At 36.9% G+C, this 20,858-nt stretch overlaps 1 protein-coding gene and 1 long non-coding RNA gene across 2 annotated transcripts in view; both read right to left on the minus strand.

Annotated features, from left to right (window-relative positions):
• The window catches only part of NHLRC2 (NHL repeat containing 2), a 52,340-nt gene that overhangs the window by 20,409 nt on the left and 11,073 nt on the right, over positions 1-20,858 (minus strand). Inside the window, exons 3-5 of the mRNA XM_037063879.1 lie at positions 18,216-18,671; positions 14,436-14,557; positions 9,146-9,275 (exon numbers count right to left, since the gene is read on the minus strand). Coding sequence (XP_036919774.1) covers positions 9,146-9,275; positions 14,436-14,557; positions 18,216-18,671 — 708 coding nt within the window. The remainder of the gene's footprint in view (positions 1-9,145; positions 9,276-14,435; positions 14,558-18,215; positions 18,672-20,858) is intronic.
• LOC118999402 (uncharacterized) lies at positions 13,924-14,429 on the minus strand. The gene is made up of 2 exons (XR_005069099.1): positions 14,011-14,429; positions 13,924-13,960 (listed from the first exon to the last, which is right to left on the minus strand). It is a non-coding gene; the product is annotated as an uncharacterized LOC118999402 (long non-coding RNA).

Genomic DNA, 20,858 nt, shown 5'->3' on the forward strand with positions numbered 1-20,858 from the left:
ATTCCACCATGTAAATGTAAACAACTCAACAGCAGCATTAACCACCATCATTCCTCCCAAATGCTGGGGGGGGGGGGGGCATGCCTCTTATAGTCCAAAAATACTCTGCATTTTCTCAAAGCTTTTCACATGCTTTTCTCTCTGTGTTCTTATTTGCTATCCTATAAAATATAAAGGAAGACCGTTTATTTCAATTTAATTTTTTATAGTCAAGTATTTTTATAAACATAAATTGTATTAAAAGTAACAATGGCATCCATATATTCTGGGGATTCAGTCTTTGTTTAGTTATTTTAAAACTAAATCAGAGATTTTCATACTTATTTTATTTAGCTCCTTCCATGGAATGACAAAGTGGGAAGGTGACTGCCAAAAGAGAGCCCTCACGGGAAACTGCTGTCACCTTGACCTTGGACTTCTAGCCTTCAGAACTGTGAGGAAACAAATTTCTGTTGTTTAAGCAAGCCAGTCTGTGGTATTTTGTCATGGCCACTTGAGCTTAGACATTCCCTTGAGAACAGAAGTGAGACAAGGACGTCTGCTATAAATGCTTACTTAGCATCACACAAAGGTCTTACTATGTACATCAAGAAAAGTGCAAAGTGTAAAGATTGGACATAAAACTATAATTATTACCTGAAAACAGGCTTTAAAGCCATTACCTTGCCAAAAAAGAGCTGTGTTAGTATAGACCAGATCAGGTCTCCATCACCTGCCTCTCCAAACAGGCCAGTCTGGGGCAACTGGGGTCTACTGTAGGAGGACAAGAGTGTCACCGTTGTGGCCTCGGTGTGCTTACTGCCTTTAAAAGCTCAAGGAATGAGAAGAAGTGCCCAGACTGTGTCAGGTCAGGATTCTGGCGTTTGGGATTCTACATACCGCGTGGTGGTGGCGGCGGTGGAAAGATAGCCATCCGAACCCTTCCTACGTTTAAGGTACTGAGATAATACACACTTTACATGAGGTATTTCCTTCCATAATTTAGTATTTCCTTCCAACCTTAGGACGTCTAGTATCATCTCCATTTGATTTTATTTTTTAAGTGAAATTGAAAGAGGTAAATCACTGCTAAACCTTGAATAGTAATGCATTAGTAAGTGACTACAGATGATCATCAGAAAGAAGGAATACAGAAGTGAGCCTACGCTCCTCTGGCCAGTTCTTGCTTGACCTGTTCTCTTCTCCCTCCCTTCTGCCCCTGCCCTTGCCCTTGCCCCTGCCCCATGGATTTAGCTCTGGCTTCCAGCATCCAACTGCACTGTCAGGTGTGACAGAAACAGCAACCTGATCAAATAGACCAAGGCTCTCTACTCCAGGTTCACTCCTTATGCTCTTCTTTCAGTATAGCTCCTGGCTGACTAATCTTTTGCAAGTAGTTTTTCCAGTCCGTTGTCTTCCCATTTTTGGTTTGGTTCAGGCTTATCAACATCTTTTGTGCATTTTATGAGACTCCATTATTACCACAAACAATGATAATAACAAACATTTACATATGAAACATTGTGTGTGCCAAGCACTGTTCTAAGTACTTTCCATATAGCCTCATAATTCCCACAATAACCCTTTGATACAGGTACTGTTAGTATCTTCAATTTAGATGGGACAAAAAACCGAGACATAAAAAGTCTAAGTAATTAGTCCGGAGTCACACAATTACTGAGATGAGGAACTGACCAGCCCCCGAGCAGTCTGGCCCCGGGGCCCTAGCCACCGTGCTAGCCCATCCTGGAGGAAGTGTTCACTTGCCCGATCTTTTCACTGGGGGCTGGAGAATTTGTGCTTAGAAACAGAATGAGAGTTTAAAAAAAGAAAGCTAGCCTAGCATTTATGATGTCTATCAAACTAAAGAGTCGCACTAATAACTTATACTGTTCATCCCGGATTCTAACATCTGAAGCACAAAGTTGTTTTGTTGAGAATGGGTATTAGTGTCGTTCCTTACATATGGGTGGGCACTCATGAACATTTCAATTTTAAATTAAGAGTACACTTACTATCACTGACTTTCAACAGTCACAAGTTGAAAATAAAAAAAGACGATGCCAAAAGCTAAACAGGTTTGGGGAGTATTTTTAAAGGTAGTAGAACCCTCATAATTATTGTATCAATAAGGATTAATAAAAGTTTCAAAAACAAGAATAAAATCAAACAAAATATAAAAATGAAAAAATGACCTGCAATCTAGCTTTTAAATATTCTGTATTATTGTAAGCAACTATGATCAAAATAGTTGAGGAGGCCACTGACTGGAACCCTCAAAAGTGTCCATGACATAATCCATCAGTATAGATAGTTTTTCTCCACGGTCTCTAAACCTCCTCTGAATCAAAGCCTTAAGCCACTAGGAAAAAGCAGCAAAGCGTGTCCCCGCCCCCACCACCCAGGACACAGGAAAAGGCCCACTTGAGAAGTGGAAGAAGGGAAGAAGAAGAAAATCCCTCTACCTCTGGGGGGTGGGGCAGGGAACTGTCTTTAGCCAAAGACTCCATATGGACACCAAGCAGAGGTTCCCCACTGCTGGGGGAAAAGCAGGAAACTCTTCAAAACCACTTACAGGTTCAAGGCAGACTTGAGCTGCCAAAGAGAGAAGGAACAGGAACAAGGAAAAATAAACTCCCCACCTTTCACGAAACCCAGGGGCACAGGGCCTTCTGAAGACGGAGGCCGATTAGAACAACTGACAACACTCCCTTAGTGCACACGCAACCTCATACAGAATGACCAGCAGGAGCAGTTCACCCCTCATGGAGCTGCAAGGGTGGAGAGAGAGAGAAAGGCAGAGAGAGAGAGAGAGAGAGGCAGAGAGAGAAGCACTCTGGGGCTCTGGCCAAGGCGGAGTGCTGACCCCGAGAAAAGGCTCCCATGCGCAGGCCACTCCAGCGCACAGCTGGACGACTTCAACAGCTACGGTGCTGGTGCTCTGACAGAGCTCAGAGCAACAATGGGACCCAACCCAGCCCAGCCTCTCAGTGCAGTGACTGACCTCCCATAAAACCCGCTGAAAAATTCCTTCAATAGTCTCATCAGTTGACTAGACACAACTGAGGAAACAATGACCGTAAAGATGAACCAATAAAAATCATCCACACTGAAACACAAAGAGGAAAAAAAGGGTAAAATCAGATTTTTCCCCCAGATAATAAAGGACATCAAACAATGGACTCAAGAATTCTAAGCAGAATAATTCTGAAACATCAGTCAAACTGCTGAAAACCAGAGAAGATCTTGAAGGCAGCCAGAAAAAAAAATCCAACACATTTTATATACACAGGAACTAGGAAAATAAACAAATCAGACCTTTTACTTAATACTATGTAAGCTGTGAGACAATGGAATGACATCTTTAAAGCATCAAAGAAAAAAAAAAGAGAGGCAACCCAGACATATATGGGGTAAATACATCTCCCGGAAATGAAGGCTGAACACTTCTCCCGACTCCCCTCTCTTCCCCAAAAAGGCCAAGAGAAATCAGTGCCACCGGCCATCTGCTACCAGAAATGTTAAAGGAAGTTCTGCAGGCAGAAACACTATCATTCAAGGACACTTGGGACAGAAACAAAAGACAAACCTCTGCCACTTTGGAAAGCACTTTGGCAGTTTCTTATAAAGTTACACATTTATCATATGACCCAGCAATTTCATTCCTAAGCTTTTTCCCAATAGAAATAAATATTTATATTCACTTATAAAAGCCTGTACATGTGCTTATAGGGACTTTAATAATTGCCATAAACTAGAGGCACCCAAGATGTTTATCGACTGATAAACTACTAGAAAATGCTACTAGACAATAAAAAAGAACCAACTACGATACATGCAGCAAGAGGACTGAATCTCAAAAGCGTTTTGCTAAACAGCACGTGCCGGACATGAAAGACCACACGAGGAACAAGCAATACGTTGTTGCCAGTGGCCGGAGAGGGTGGTGGAGGTGATGGGAGGGAGAGCAAAGGGTCAGGAGAGAATTCTGGGGTGATGGAAATATTTCACATCTTGATTGCAGTAATGGCTGTAAGACTGAATAGGTTTGCCAAAATTCATATAACTTATACCTAACAAGGGTGAATATTACTTTCTATAAATTATACCTCATTAACCTGACTAAAAGACATCTTTAAAAAAACATAAACACCAAGTCAATATGGTATGAATTATCTCTCAAATTTTAGACACAAAAAATACAACTGCTTTTATTTTAATTAAATAAAAAGACACCAGTCACACTGTATAAAAGTTATTCCTCAAAAATTCTGTATCATCTGATTTTTAGAGAATGAATATTTTTATGGTATTTTATAGCATATTAATGGAACCCTGAGAAACATCCTCTAAGCACATAAGACTGCAGACTGTAAGACTAGCATATGAAATGGTTAAGTTTCGAACATAAAAGGTTGTATAAGAACAGCTCAACACCTATCTAGGGGAAATACTGATTAAAAGGCCAGCAAAGGTTAATGGGATTCAGGCACATTATCCTTTCTATAAATGATTCTAAATCAGGTAAAGTCTACTTAAAGAATAGTGGGGGTTTTGAACTTCATGAAACAAAATCTCTCAGGTTATTGTCTGGCATGAGGAGAGTCATGCATTTTAGAAACACAGCAGAGTTTCTGCTGAAAAAATAGATTTACCGTAGTTAGTAATTACTTCCAGTGCATTATGTACTTCTCACCATATTTTAAGTGACAATCAAAAATCAACAAAAATGCAATCATCACTTCTGTAAAAATCACTTTATTTTTATGCTTTTATCATTGGAATGGCATAATTAGGTTAAATATCCAGACACTATTTAAATACATACACAAACACATTTATACATTATATGTGTTTCAAATAATCCAAGGTATTTCAAGTCCCTTTGTTTAGTAACTGGGTCTCTTAGGGTATATATTTAACTATGTATTAGTGCTTGCTATTTTTTGTTCTCTTTAATCTATTTTGCTTCTTTTTAAGGTTTAATTTTAATTAAATATGCATATAAATGGGTACATGTTATAAAGTGTAAATAATTATTAAACATCCATAGGTACACCACTTAAGAAAGAAACCCCTTGTGGTACCATATGGGGTACCATGATACCATATTTGTGCATCTCTCTGACCTACCAGAAGGAACCACTAGTCTAAATTTTCCCCCCACTTTCTTATTCTTTTAGTTTTACTACATCTGGATTGATCTCTCAATATATAACCAGTCTTGCTTGCTAATAAGCTTTCTATAAAGGAAATCATGTTGTAGGTCCGTTCTGGAACTTGCTTTCGTAACTCAGTGGATTCCTTCTGGTACTTGTCTGTGCTGCTAGGTGTAGCTATGGTTCATTATTTGCACTGTAGGGCAGCCTAATGTATGGAGCTATCACAATACCTAACCTAGGTTTTCATGTTTTACTCCTATAATGCCACTCTTAAATTCCTAACTATGGTAGAATTTCAGAAACATTTTGCCAAATTCTTAAAACATTAAAAAACTTTAGTTATGAGAAATTTTTCTCAGAGACAATCCTCTTCAAATTGGGTTTAACCCCAAACATTCAAACCAGTTATACAGTTATGCAACTGAAATCTGTATGAACCAGTCCAATATGAATGCAAAAAGGAAGTTGTTCCTATGAAAACAAAGTCAAATACTTTGGAAAGACTCAAAGAAATGTAGCTAAATCAAACTTTTATTAGGGGTTGTCCTACATCAAAGATTGGCTACAAATTGTACATTTCTAGTTCTTAAACATTTTTAGTTTTATGATTCTAATTTCATAGATTTTTCCCCTAACATATCAATTATCATACCAATCACTTCATAAGGGATTCTACTGTATTTATTTAGTTTTATTTTTTAAAAATTCATCACCCAAGGACATGCTTATTGACTTTAGTAAGAGGAGGAGGGAGGGAGGGACGGAAAGAGAAACACTGATGGGAGAAAGAAACAATGACTAGTTGGTTCTCATTTGTGCCCCAACCAGAGACCAAACCCATAGCCTTGGCATGTGCCCCGACTGGGAACCGAACCTATGACCTTGCAGTCTACAGAATGATGCTCTAACCAACTGAGCCACACTGACCAGGGCTATTTACTTCTACTTTTATTACACAAGGGATTCAGTTAACTGAGAAAGAAATAAACTCTAATAAGATAAATGCATTAAACATCAGTAAGAGAATTGAAGCAATAGGTAAATAAGGTAAAAAACAGAGATGAAGTTATACTAATATTAAAAACTGAATGTCATGTTTCCATTATCTGTCGCTAAAGATAAATATGTCTCAGTTTCCTAGCCTTCAATACAACAATGCAAACACAATCATTTATGACATTCAAATTTTTGAGGAACTTAAAAACAAAGCTTGACAGTTAGGAAAAGTTCTAACTATCTATAATATTGAGATCAGAAAAAAATTTCTCCAGTCAGTAATCAGAGACATTATTTATAAGGCAATAACTGAAACCAGCAGCAAATCTTATAGTAAAATCAGGAACAAGTTCTATAGAGCTGTGTTTTGTTGAAATACATAATATGAAACACATACACAAACATAAATATAAATGAATGTGATTTTATGTGTTGATATATTCTTCAATGAATATCAAGTTGCTGAGATGTAGTTTAGTAAAAACAATTGTAAGGAGAGCAACTATTCTGATCTAATTTCCTCATACTCTGACAGTACATTAATTCAGGATTAGATTTTAAAGTAATTTAGTAGCTCTTAAAATGTTTTTGGGTAACATACTGTTTTGAAACTCTGATGAGAACCTGACCAATTCCTCCAAATCTGAAAAAGAATTTCTGGGAAGTTTAAGGACCTTACAAAGCCTAACCACCAAGGGTACGAACCCCGGGCTACAGTAGTCCTTGCGATTTTAAGCCCTTCATACAGCGCTTGGAGAACTTTCTGAGCCAACATTTTGAACGGTGTTGAGCTTAAGTGCATTCAAGATTACTCGCCCTCTTGCCGAGTACCTCAAGTGAAGCTATTTTAAGCTGAAAGTCAAAGAAGAGCCACATGGTTGTAATGATCTGTTAAGCTAAGTAAGGCAGGACTCATTTCCTTTACTGAAAACTGAGCTGAATAATGACCAAGCCTCAGACAGCATGTCATGCTCCAGCTGGAAGCTGAGGGACTACTTGTCAATAGAGCCAAGATTTTCCTTGGAAAGCAATTTGGGTGCATTCTCAATACAAGACAAACAACCAGAAATTTCATGCTATAAAGTATGATTGAAAAACTTTTAGCCTAGAAAAATAAGCATTCCTTGGCCATTAAATAAACTCGACTTAGAATAGCATCCAGTAAAGTACATCCTATTTACTAACAATGTAAATTCTGATATATGTGACAAATTGCATTACTGGTTTCAATTCTTTACTCCTGTGTAGTAATATTAATATCCACACCTTTGACATGGCCTCACTGTAGGCAAGGTGCTTATCCCTGCCCCATCACTCTGAGCTTAGTTATGTGACTTGCTTTAATAATGGTAGGTAAGCAGATACGACACAGCAAAGGCTCAGCACATGCAACTGCACTTACTCCCTTATGCTCCTGCCTTCTGCCAAAAGAATACGCTCAGGAAGCTACTGGTCCGAGGAGAAGGAGAAACTAGTGGAGCAGATGTACACCCAGGAAACACCTTGAAACCAAGTCCAGGCTCTGCCTGGGTCAGCTCAACCCCAAGCCCGTATGTGAGTGAGAAATAAAGGTTTAGGTGTGTATGAATCTGGGGATAATTTCTTATGAGGCATTACTGTAGCAGTTACTGACAGATGCAGTGAATACAGGCCGTAAGTTGCAAAATGTCAAAATCAGTAAGTGAATTCCATGTGGACTTGTAGCTATAGATCACTGAGGGCTCACACACTAGGGGCAGACATTTTTTTTCCCTTGGGGAAGGTAACAGCACACCAAAGTAACAATTCTCATCCACTTTGACTACTTTACTGATAGGAATGCTTCACATTATCTTTCCGTCTATAAGATTTATGTTGCTATAGCTTAGCAGCAGGGAGGCAGGAGTGGTAAGTCCTAGTGGAGGTGAGTATTTTTAACACTGAAACTACTTAGAATTGCTGGTGCTTGGTGACAAAAAGAAGACTGAGTTGTAGTTAGTTTTACCACTGTTTCAGACTGCTTACATGTAATCTATTCCCTGACTGACTGCGCCTGGGACATACTCTAACCTCATCTTCCCAGCACCCTCCCATTACGATTATTAAAACACAGAACTCCAGAAATGAAAACTAATAAGAAAATTATGCAAAGTTACCTAAGTTATATATATTAAGTACAGGTAGTACCGAAAATTCATTCAGTTATTTTATTAATATTAATTACAATGAAGAAATCAAGGTCTTTGAATTATAAGCAAATTGGCATCATAATAGAAAATTTTCTCAAACGTAAAACCACTCCACTAAACTGATCCTTATTTACTCTATAAATATATTAAGACCATACAAACCACTCAGTTCCAAGTTCCATTTTCAGTGTATCTTACTAACTTATTTTATTCATTACTCCAGCTTTATACATGTAGATAACAATCTCAATATCACTGAGGGCCAGTGAGAAACTGAGTACTTATGCTCCTGAGTCACCTTATAGTCAATTAATGTAGGTAATAAAGATTGTAAAGATAACATCAATCTTATTCACTATTAGCATCTACAAAATTCAGTAAGGTAAAGTGTTATTTTTTTAATTGTTTAAAACAAGTTATCAACTGTAATTTTTTAAACTTTTCAAACTAAAATAAAAAGAGCATTGTTAAATGGTATAGTTCATGAATAATCTTTCGAACTTCTGAAACTATAATAGTTCTGACTTAAGAATATTCAGAACTACATTAACTGGAAGCTGTGGCTAAGATGAGATTCTTTAATATTAATTTAGAGTAATAGATACTCATCATGTGTATAAAATATATTTAGTATTACATATATATAATAATATACACTGTAGCTTGTTTACATTACTGCTGGCTTTAGTTTTACACAGTTAACAAATCCTAAGCCACAGGCATAAAGGTATAAAATTACCAGCAACAGAAGTAATCCAAATGAACAGACCCAGAATATTTTTTAAATCTTACCTTTATTAAGCAACGTTTACTTCTATGTTATATTAAAAGTTTCCATACCTGATGATCCCCAAACTACATCCCACGGGGAACTAATGGGCTGCTCCTCCCCTGCAGCTCCTCCTTCTTTATCTGTGCCTTGAATCCCAATGCCAGCTACGGTGCTCACCATCTCCGCTTCCAGGTCAATCTGCAGAAATTGATACGTACTTTATACAACACATGCTCCTTTTTATTTTCTTTTGGTACATGAAGATTTTCAAAAGAATATATAGCAAGTATTTGCAATACAAATACCCTTTCTTCAAAAAAAAAAAAAAAAGCTTTAGAAAAGGTAAGTGCAGGGTGATCTGATTATTCAAAAGCACAAGACAGTCCTTTTCATTCCTTCCCCATCCGTCCCCCAACCTTCCTCCTGTCCGCCTCCCTCATGTTTCTGCTGGAACTGGTGTGGATCTCATCTCAACTATGGAATGTTGGAAAGGTCGGTGTAACTGGGACTCCCGTACATTGTTGGTGGACAGATGACAGTTGCATAAAATATGTGGTAAAGCAAGCAAGTGAAATGTTGAGAACAGGTGGTGTGTGTATGGATCTTTCCTGCAAAGTTCTTTTAACTTTTTATGTTTAAATTTTTTCATGGTAAAATGTTGGGGGAAGGGTTTCAGGAGGTGAAACGAGGGCCATTTTTCCAGTAGAATACACTGGTTTTCCTTTTGTGTTAGAGGCAAGTCAGTGTAGTAGAGCCAGGACTGCCTGCGTTCAAATCCCAAATCCTGGACTCACTAGCTGTGGGATCTTAAGAAAGTTACATAATGATCTGTGCCTCACCTTCCCGTCAAGGAATGAAAATCAGCATTATGAGGATGAATGGAGGGATGATACCTTGATCAGTAATAAAGCTCTGTGTGTGCCAATTACTACCAAGCATAACTAAAATACATTTGCAAAGGAAATATAAATGACCAGAGGTGATTCTTACATCTTCTTTTGAAAAATGTCTGTTCAAATCTTTGACCCATTTTTTATTGGGTTGTCTTCTCATTTTCTAATTGTAGGGACCTTTATATTCCATAGATACTAATCTCTTCAAAGGTATGTTCTGTGAATTTTTTAATTATTTTTGACAGCCCATGGCTTGTTTTTTCACTTTTGTTAACAGCAATTCTAATGAGAAATTTAAATTCAATAAATTAGAATTTATCCTTTTTTTTCTTTTATGGTTGTGTTTGTGTAGTGTTTTTGGAAACCTTTGCCACCTGCAAGTCATAAAGATACTGTTTTTGTCTAGAAGCTTTAAGACTTCAGTGTTGAAATTTAGGTGTGTGATGCACCTTGAATTTGGATACTGCGTGTGAGGTAGAGGTCATGTTTCTTTTCCCCCCTCTATGGGTATCCAGTTGGTCAAGCAGTTTGCTAAAATGACTTTCCTTTCCCCCTTGGCTGATTTGATGCTTTTTGGAAAATCAAGTGACTTTGTTATTTGGTATGACATGTCTTCTAGATACTTCATTTTTTTTCTTTATTGAGTAACACTGTCTTGATTAGTATAACATTATAGTAAATCTTGAAATCAAATACTGTAAGTCTTTAACCTCTGTTCATTTTCAAGATTATCTTAGATGTAATAAATTATTAACTTTGCATTTTCATGTAAATTTTGGAACCCAATTGCCATTATCCATAAAAAGGCCTGATGGGAGTTCTGACTGGATTGCACTGAGTCTAAAGATCAGTTTGGAGAGAGCTGACATCTTAATATTGAACCTTCCAATCCAATACTGAATTAATTTTTCTCAGCAATTTTTATAGTTTGAATTATACAAGTCTTGTATATATTTCATTAAATCTAAACTTACTCTAAATATTTTGTTTTTGTTGCTATCATAACTAGAATTTAAAATTATAATTTCCAATTCACTATTAGTAGTTAATAAAAACACAGTTGATCTTTTTATATTGATTTGCATTGTGCAACCTTCCCAAATTCTCTTATTAGTTCAAGTAGCTTTTCAATAATTTCTTACTACTTTCTACACATATGACATGCCACTGGCAAATACAGACAGCTCTTCCTTTGCAGCCGGCACCCTTCCATCCCTCTGCTGTCTTATTACAACGGCTAGTACCGCTGCCAGTACAATGTTTAGTGCACTGGGGAGCGCGGGGCCCTCGCCTGGTTCCCATCTTGGAGGGAAAGCATTCAGTGTTCCACATTCAATGTAGCTATAGTTGTAGATACCCTTTTATCATATTCACAATGTCCATTTCCTTGAGAAGCTAATTTTATCATGAATAGGTATTAAATGTTTTAAATTTTTCTGACTACATGTAGTAATCATAATTATTATCTTCGATTGCTTTACAATGGTGAATTACATTGATTTATTTTAGCAATAGCCTCTAGCATTATTTTTAGCGGCCTCTCTAAAATCTCTTGAAATTATAAAGAATATTATTAATGTAATATCTATATTTTTACTGAACTCAAATCTGTAAAAGTGCAATAGGCAGCTAGAAATAGGCTGGAAATAATCTCCGAGTTTTTATTTTAATTGTTCAGGTACCTTATTTTTTATTTTTTTATTTTCTTGGAAATAATCTTGATTTAAGAAATGTATCATAGCCAGACGATCGCAGTTCAATTCCCAGTCAGGGAACATGCCTGGGTTGCAGGCCAGTTCCCAGCGGGGGACACATGAGAGGCAGCCATACGTTGATGTTTCTTTCCCTCTCTCCTTCCCTTCCCCTCTAAATATAAATAAATAAAATAAAATAAAATAAAATAAAATAAAATAAAATAAAAAGCCCTGGCTGGTGTAGCTCAGTGGATTGAGCTCGGGCCTGCAAACCACACGATCACGGTTCGATTCCCAGTCAGGGCTCATGCCTGGGTTGCAGGCCAGTTCCCAGCAGGGGACTCACGAGAGGCAACCATACATTGCTATTTCTCTCCTTCTCTCCTTCCCTTCCCCTCTAAAGATAAATAAATAAAATCTTAAAAAAAAAAAAGAAATGTATCATAGAAATTGATGTAATAATCAAAGAACTCCTCTTGCAAAAAACCCCAGGTCCAGGTGGTATTCCTGGAGCATGCTACTGAATGTTCAGAAACATTAATTACTATGTTAGACTAATTTTTCCAAAAGTAAAAAAAAAGAAGAAGAAAGAAAGAAAACTAACTAGCTCATCTGATTACTGCCATGGGTGGGAATGGGGATTAACTGTAATGAGTGTGAAGGTTCTTACTGGGAGGATGAAAATGTTCTAAAGATGATTTCTGGTTATGATCGCACAACTTGTTAAATTTACTAAAAATTCTTGATTTCTATACTTGAAATTTAATGTTACGTAAAATATAGAATTTGTTGGAAAAACTAAGTACACAAAACACATGTTTTACACAGTCATATACAAATAAAAAGATGAATCACATATCAGAATGGCTGCCTATAGATGTGTTTATGCAGAAAAAAGGAAATGAGGAAGAAGAGGAATTTATAAATTAATAAATAAATTATTCTAAACAAGAGGCAGGTCAACATAGAACAATATGAGCTATACAGTAAGCTTATGATCGACCAATTCTCTGTAAATGAGGTTTTAAAAAGTAAAATACAATGAATATTTTAAAGACAGAGGAAGAAATAATAATTTCATTTCACTTCCAATTTTTCCAGAAACTGAACCAAGTTACATACTACAAAAATAACTTCAGGCATCCTAAACTTGTGACTATGCTAGTTAAAAAGTATTTGAAATGCAGTCAATACTTCAAACTCCGGTAAGGTCCAAAGCAAGAGAAATAACACACAAGTGAAGAAGGACAAGTCCTCCCTAGTGTTAAGGTAACATTTACTACTTCAAAACCCTGGGAAAAATCTATGAGGCAATGACCAATTAAAGAAGCATACAACCCCGAAAAGATAATCATACATACTTACCTTTAAGAACTTAGAGCAGAAAACCACTTTTCCCCAAAGTACATACCGTGAAATCATTAGTCCTATGAAAAGTTCTGCCTAAAACCTTATCAGTGGTCAGTTAAGTGTAGCAACACTGCTGCACACACATCCCCAGACCAATGTATTCACAACACAGTACTAGCACACTAAAGTCTCTAAGAAGACAGTCTCCGAGACTCTCAAAAAACTAAATGTTTTAATTAATAAATCCAAAAAAATCCTTTTTTCATGTAACATCTTTCATATTAAAAATTATATACACTTTAGAAAAACGCTTCATTAAAAAAATGTTCTTTGCTCAGAAATTCATTCAACAAGTATCTACTGAACACCCACTCCAGACCAGGCCCGGTGCTAGGTGCTACGGAGTTCAGAGGTCAGGAAGACAGCTTGGGGCCCTGATGGAGATTTACAGAACAGTGAATATTACCTATATAACACATGATAACATTGTTAAATGGGCAGAAATGTCAGTACAGAAACAGCAAGAAAAGCAAGGAGTATCTGAAACAATATGTTTAGGCTGAATGGATTAGATAAACTTACTTATTTTCAAAAAGGACACTTAAAGACCATTGGATTACAGTCAAAATGTTCATCACAAAGGAATGTTTAAATAACTACATACTTCTATAATGGCTATGATGCAGTCCTATCACTCGTGGAACTAATATATAAAAAATAAGTTAAAAAAGGACTGCAGAAGATTCTCTAGGAACATAAGATTCTGCCATTTGCTTAAAAAAGAATTGTCTAGAGTCAGACTTTTTACTATAAGTTTATTTGCACGAGTCCAAAATTTCTGAAAAGACACAAATTTTAATAATGGTTGGTTACCTGCGGGGAGCTAGAATAAATGATCAGGGACTTTTGTTTTTACCTTTATTCACCTTTAAATAAATGATCGGGACTTAATTCACCTTTTAAAAGCAAGACCACATATTACTTTTATCATAAGACACCAAATTTTAATTGATAAGTATTTGCAGGCAAAGCAAAAGAACTGAAGGAAGGCAGGGAGTGGTATGATTTTTTTCTAGGTTTCAGAAAATATAACTAAAAAGGATGAATCACCATTTTATGAATAGTGGTTTAGAAAAAATCACAAAATGAGGAGCTTTTGAGTGATTAGGCACATTACTATGAAAACAAGGACCAAAAAAGGGACTTCACTGAGGAGTTTATTCTCTGAGACCACTACAGGCTGACACACAGTAAAACAAGATACCTAAGAATAAAACCCAAACCAGTACCTCTGAAAACAGCTGAGTAAGGATGATTTGAGGTATGTTAGCATCCCCTTCTCACATTAAATATTAATGTAGCAACAAGTATTGGTTTTTCTGATTAGAAGTATTAGAACTTTATTTGAAATGAAAAATTACCTTTCTTATAAGGTGGTTTTCCGTATCTGCCACATATATGATATTGTTCATTATGGCTACGCCCTGTGGTGAATTAAAAGTTGACTCTGAAAACACTCCATCTTTTCTTCCAGGATTGGGTCCTAAAAGATAAACCACAAGACAAAATTTTTCCACTTAATCAAGCCCCACAAATAAAATCTGTATGTAAAGCTGGGATTTCAACATAAAAACCGTGACATTCCATGTGAACACTAAAGTGCTCCCAAGACACCCGTCTCCCCAGAGCAACGACGCTGCTGTGGGCAGGGCTGCTGGGTAATGACTACCAGTGCCCCCAACCAACCAACACGCATCAGGAGAAAATGCTCTCAGAAGCATCTTACTACCTGTTACCTAGACCAGAGGGAATTAAATATAATTTTAACCTGTTAACATCAAGGTGAACGATATTTACCAATTTGGGGAGACATGCTCATTTGATAATGCCATCGCCCTTGAACAACACGGGTTTGAACTGTGTGGGTCCATGTGTACATGGATCTTTTCATTTGCTTTAAATTTAAAGATCCAATTGGTTTTACTGAATAATTAATGAATCAGGCAGCATTCCCATCTAATAAATAGAAAGGAGCTTCCTACGTAAATGTTTTCCAATAAATACTCTAAATGTCTTTCCTTATGATTTTCTTTTTTTTTAAAGATTTTATTTATTTATTTTATCTTTAGAGGGGAAGGAGAGAGGGAGAGAAACATCAATGTATGGTTGCCTTTCATGCATCCCCTGCTGGGAGTTGGCCTGCAGGGAACTGGCCTGCAACCCAGGCATGTGCCCTGACTGGGAATCGAACCACGATCATGTGGTTCGCAGGCCTGCGCTCAATCCACTGAGCTACGCCAGCCAGGGCCTTCCTTATGATTTTCTTAGTAATATACTTCTCTAGTTTTCTTTGTTGTAAGAACACAGTATACAACACACACTACACAAAACATGTGTTCACTGATTGTTTATGTTATCAGTGAGGCTTCTGGTCGGGAAGTCAAGTTACATGTGAATGTTCTCCTGCACGGACAGTTGCCACCCCAAACCTCAGTGTAGAAGGGTCAACTGTACAATGAAAATTAAGTTTCCTAATAGAAAAACACACATACCCATAAAATATCACAAATAATTCAAGGGGTTCCTAGACCCTCAAGTCCACTCAAGCATTTCTTAATAGTCCATGAACCCTAGGTCAGGAATCCTTCATCCACTCCTTCACTTTGCCACAAATATCATCTCATAAACACTGTGTGAATCAGAGTGATTCTGGTCTAATGGCCTATTTTTCAGCCTTAGCAATACATGTGGAGTTTCAGAGCAGAGAGTACACAGCATATGAAATACAATTGTTATTTCTTTGACCAGACGACAAGCCATTCAAAGCCTCTAGGTCAACCTTTCCAAACTTTGCTTTGCAGAACTCCACTGTCAGCAAGATGTTAGGAAGAGCGGTAGTGTAGTGTATTGGACAGGAACACGTAAATTCAAAAGCCCAACGAACTTGGTTTAAATCCCAGCTCTGCATCTTCCAGGCTGATGACTTGGGCACGTTCTTTGTGTCTCAGTTTGTCTTCTGTAAAATGGAACTAGTAATATTCCTAACTCATAGCACTGGAAGGACTGAGTAAATTAACACAGGTAAAATGCTTGGAATAATGCCAGACATATACATATTACTAATATTACCAATGTTATTACTATTATCCATAGTTTTACTATTATTGTTATTAATAATACTATTATTGTTAATGGTGAGAGTTCCCTGATGGGAAAAAGGGACAGAACTGTGGTCACTTAAAGTTCGAAGATACTGTGTGCAGCTATCCATGAAGTACATTAGCAGAGTAAAAGACACAAGTACAGTGAAACCACCACCAACAAAAATCTGTGAAATCACATCCAACAGTGTTCCCTGAATATAGCTGACCACAGGGCTCTTTTTAAAAAATTCTAGAATAACTATGTATTTATTACAAGATAAGAGCATTCCTAGAAGTATATTTGGGAAAGCTGGTTTGCTGCTAGTTATCTGTTTAACAAAAAAGAGTATTTGCCCTGGCTGGTGTGGTTCAGTTGGTTGGAGCATTGTCCTGTTAACTGAAAGGTCACTGGTTCGATTCCTGGTCAGGGCACATGCCTAGGTTGTGGGTTAGGTCACTGGTTGGGGCAAACCAATCGATGTTTCCCTCCCTCCCTTCTTCTCTCTCTAAAATCAATAATCATGTCATCAGGTAAGGGAAAATACAGTGTCTGACCCACAAAATAACAGAAATTATCTTTCCATTTTAAAAAATTCGCATACACTATTTAGAAAATTATAGACTCTATTAAAAACTCTTGTAACCATTTAAGTTCAACCTGCTACAACAGATACTTTTTGAGTAACAGTTCCCCTAACTACATGTCATAACCCCAAATGCTAAGTTGCTAAACAAAATAAACAGCATAAACCACAGGTACTCTAACAAAAGCAATGACCAAGAAACAAAACATCCAAGAGCTACAGGGATACCTGGGGTATGAAGAGTAACGGCACCTGCAGGGCAGCCGAGATGAATCGCTTTTCTCTTTAGTGTGTTGTGCATAATAAATCAAGAATTATTAAAATTTTATTAATTATGCAGATGTAAGTAAGAGCCCTTTTCATATCTACGACCAGGGAGATGTGGAACAAAATGATCTGTGCTTGAATGATACCTATATTTTGCTACACTCAAAGGAAATGATCTAGAAGCATGCTAACGTTCTTATGGAAGGAAAGAAAAGTAAAATTATATACAAATCATAGGTTATTTATTTTATAATCTAATCCTGAAGTTCCTAGGGTACTGTCCCGGTCTTAAAAAAATAAAAATATGGCTATATTTTGGTGGGAAGTTAAATACAAAACTTCCATTTAAAATGCCCAAAATTCCAAATGTATGTAGAGTGTAGAGTAGATCCTCAAATAATGTTCAGCACTGTTGTAGTATAACGTTGATAACATTCTACAGGAACTTAACTCTTCTTTATGTCAATTAGCTTCTATAAAATTCGTTCTGTTCTCTGTCATTTCATGTGATGTTGCAGAACCTACTGATGATGTTAAATGAGGACTTACTGTAATACTTCCATAAGACACAAGTATGGTAGTTTTTTAAAAACAAGATATATATAGTTCAAAAGTATTAATTTATAAAGATTTCATTCTTTGACATAAATAGGACTTTACAGTGACCCCTCTCCTGTCACGGGAGTTACCTTCCAGAGACCCCCGCAATAGGTGAAAATCCACAAAGTAGCGGCATCATATTTATTTTATTATTTATATATATATTTTAAGGCTTTATAAACCCTCCCCACACTCCTATAACCCTTTCCCACTCTCTTATAAACACTTCATATGCTCTTAAACACTTTCCACACTTTTAAACCTACACAATTTTAACAACATACAAAATTCTGTATGGGTACTCACCAGTGAAGTAGACAGTCGTCCCTGGCTATATTGTGATTCACTTACTGCGGCTTCACTGTATAAAACCCGCGATACGTGAACCACGATATAGCGAGGGATGACTGTATAGGTATCTTTGTTTTCTGAGGGAGATTAATTCAGATACCACACATTAATTAACAACATAATTTCATGAAGTTAAAAGTCAATGTATACTGCCCTTCTAGAATTAGCTATTGTTTATAAATTTCAGTTTTAATACATTTCCTTGAACAGTTTTATTAAAAATACATTACATATCATAATTAGAAACAAACTTTACCTCCAATGCTGTACTGAATTTGTCCATTCTTCCAGACGACCAAAATTCTATGATGTCCAGTGTCTGCTATCACCAATCTCTTGGAGACATGGTCTACTGTTACTTTGCCAGGAAACAGCAGTGGTGAAGGTAGCAAAGTATCTTTATAGAGCTTTATTCCAACTTTATTATCTCTGATCTGTCCCCTGTCTTTGTAATACTTTAAAGCTATTGAAGTATACAAAAATAATTTATCTTTGTGTCCCTCCCCAATCAAAGAAAACAACATGTTTCCACGGGGTCCAAGTATGACCAGAGTGGGCCAGCAGGACACCTCCAGTTCTTGCCACAGGCTGGCATCCGCATCATTAACCACGGGGTGGGTGATGTCATACCGAAGAACAGCACTCCTAATGTTATCCAGGACTTTTTCATTTGGAAACTTAGCTGAGTGAACACCAACAATCAGAAGACCATCTAAATGAAAGAAATCGTAAGTTAAGTATTATGAAGTATTAAAGTCTGAACCACATCATCCACACATTAAGTGTTAGGTCATTAATAAACAGTCCAGAGATAAAAACAAGGAAAAAGAACTAAATTAGTGTCTCCAGCACATGTATAGAAATTAATATTTAAATCTCATGACAACCTTAGTAATGACATAAAAACATCTGATCAAAGTCATGTGGCTATTTCAGAGTTAAAACCCTTTGTGTCCTTATTCTAGACAAAGCTTTAAAAAACACAATACTTTTATAAGAAGATGTTGAAGTTTCGCTAACTTCTCTGCCAGCTGTTGTAAGCCTCTTTGAAACTACAAAGCAGAAAGATGCTTTTTGTTGGTGTTTACTGTCACGTTATCCTAAATTTTTCTGACCTATGTTATAGGTTAACAATGATACAAGCAAGATATTTCTGTAATATAAGGTCTTTAATTTATTTAAAATTCCTATTATTTTTATTACAAACCTTATTGTAGATAGCAGAACTGCTAAAAACTAGTGACAATATATTTCTTTTATTTAATCAATACAATATGTGAAGAAGATAGTATGGGGGGAAAAGAAGCGTTAAACTGAGTTCAGAGAAAAAATCAGTACTGACTACCAAGGTAGTACCAAGGGCTCTGTAAATTACAATTTCCCAACACATCCATCAACGCTGCACAAATCAGAATGATAAGAAATAAAAACCACACAAATGGGGATGTGTCATTCCCTGACAGCTCATCCCTCCATTTACAACTATTAACTCCAAACCAAACTCCCCATACTGCAAAAGAATGCAACTGGACACTATCTTAAACACACACACAAAATAACCCAAACACTTGAACATAAAACCTGAAACCATACAACCCCTTGAAGAAAACCAAGCAGTAGGCTACCTGGCATGGGTCTTAGTGATGATTTTGGGGGCGGGGGGATTTGACACCAAAAGCAAAGGCAATAAAGGCAAAAATAAATAAGACTCCATCAAACTAAAAAGCTTCTGCACAGCAAAGGAAACTACCAACACAATGAAAAGGCAACCTACCAAACGGGAAGAGATATTTTCAAATCACACATCCTACAAGGGGTTAATACCCAAAATCAATCTCAACAAAAGAAAAATCAAATGACCCAATTAAAAAATGGGCAGAGGACCTGAATAGCCATATTCCCAAAGACATACAGATGGCCAATAGGCACATGAAAAGATATTCAACAAACCTACTTATCAGGGAAATGCAAATCAAAACCACTAGAAGATACCACCTCACACTTGTTAGAATGGCTGTTACCAAAACACAAGAAACTGCAGTGTTAGAGAGGTTGTGGAGAAAAGGGAACCCTTGTATACTGTTGGTGGGAATGTAAATTAGTACAGGCACTATGGAAAATGGTATGGAGAATTTTAAGTTCTGTTGTCAAAATTTTAAGAACAGAACTACCATATGATCCAGCTATTCCATAAGAATACAAAAACACCAACTCATACAGATATATGCACCCCTGTGTTTATAGCAGCATTATTTACAACAGACAAGAAATCCAAACAACCTAGGCGTCTACTGAGAGATGAGTAGATAGAAAAGATGTGCTGTGATACATGCACACACACACATATATATATACACAATGGAATATTACTTGCCATAAAAAAGGTAAAACCCTGTCACTTGTAACAACATGAATAAACTTTGTATTATACTAAGCGAACCAAGTCAGATGGAAAAAGAAAAACTGCATGATTTCACTCATGTGTGGAATATAGAAATAAAAACAAAACAAACAAAATAAAAACAAACTGCCCTGGCTGGTGTAGCTCAGTGGATTGAGCTCGGGCCTGCGACTCAGACGATCGCGGTTTGATTCCCAGTCAGGGCACATGCCTGGGTTGCCAGCCAGTTCCCTGCAGGCCAACTCCCAGCAGGGGACGCACGAAAGGCAACCATACATTGATGTTTCTCTCCCTCTCTCCTTCCCTTCCCCTCTAAAGATAAATGAATAAAATCTTTAAAAAAAACAACAACTTACAGAGGCAGACCAGAGGGGGAAGGAGAATGGAAAAAGGGTAAAAACAGGAAAAGGGGCTCAACTGTATGATCATGGAGGGTAACTAGACTTTTGGTAGTGAGCTTAATGTAGGACATACACACGTCAATTCATAATGTTGTAC

This window comes from Sturnira hondurensis, unplaced genomic scaffold (assembly GCF_014824575.4).
Source record: "Sturnira hondurensis isolate 20B ecotype Veracruz unplaced genomic scaffold, ASM1482457v3 Scaffold0014854, whole genome shotgun sequence".
In the NCBI taxonomy this organism is placed as follows: domain Eukaryota; kingdom Metazoa; phylum Chordata; class Mammalia; order Chiroptera; family Phyllostomidae; genus Sturnira; species Sturnira hondurensis.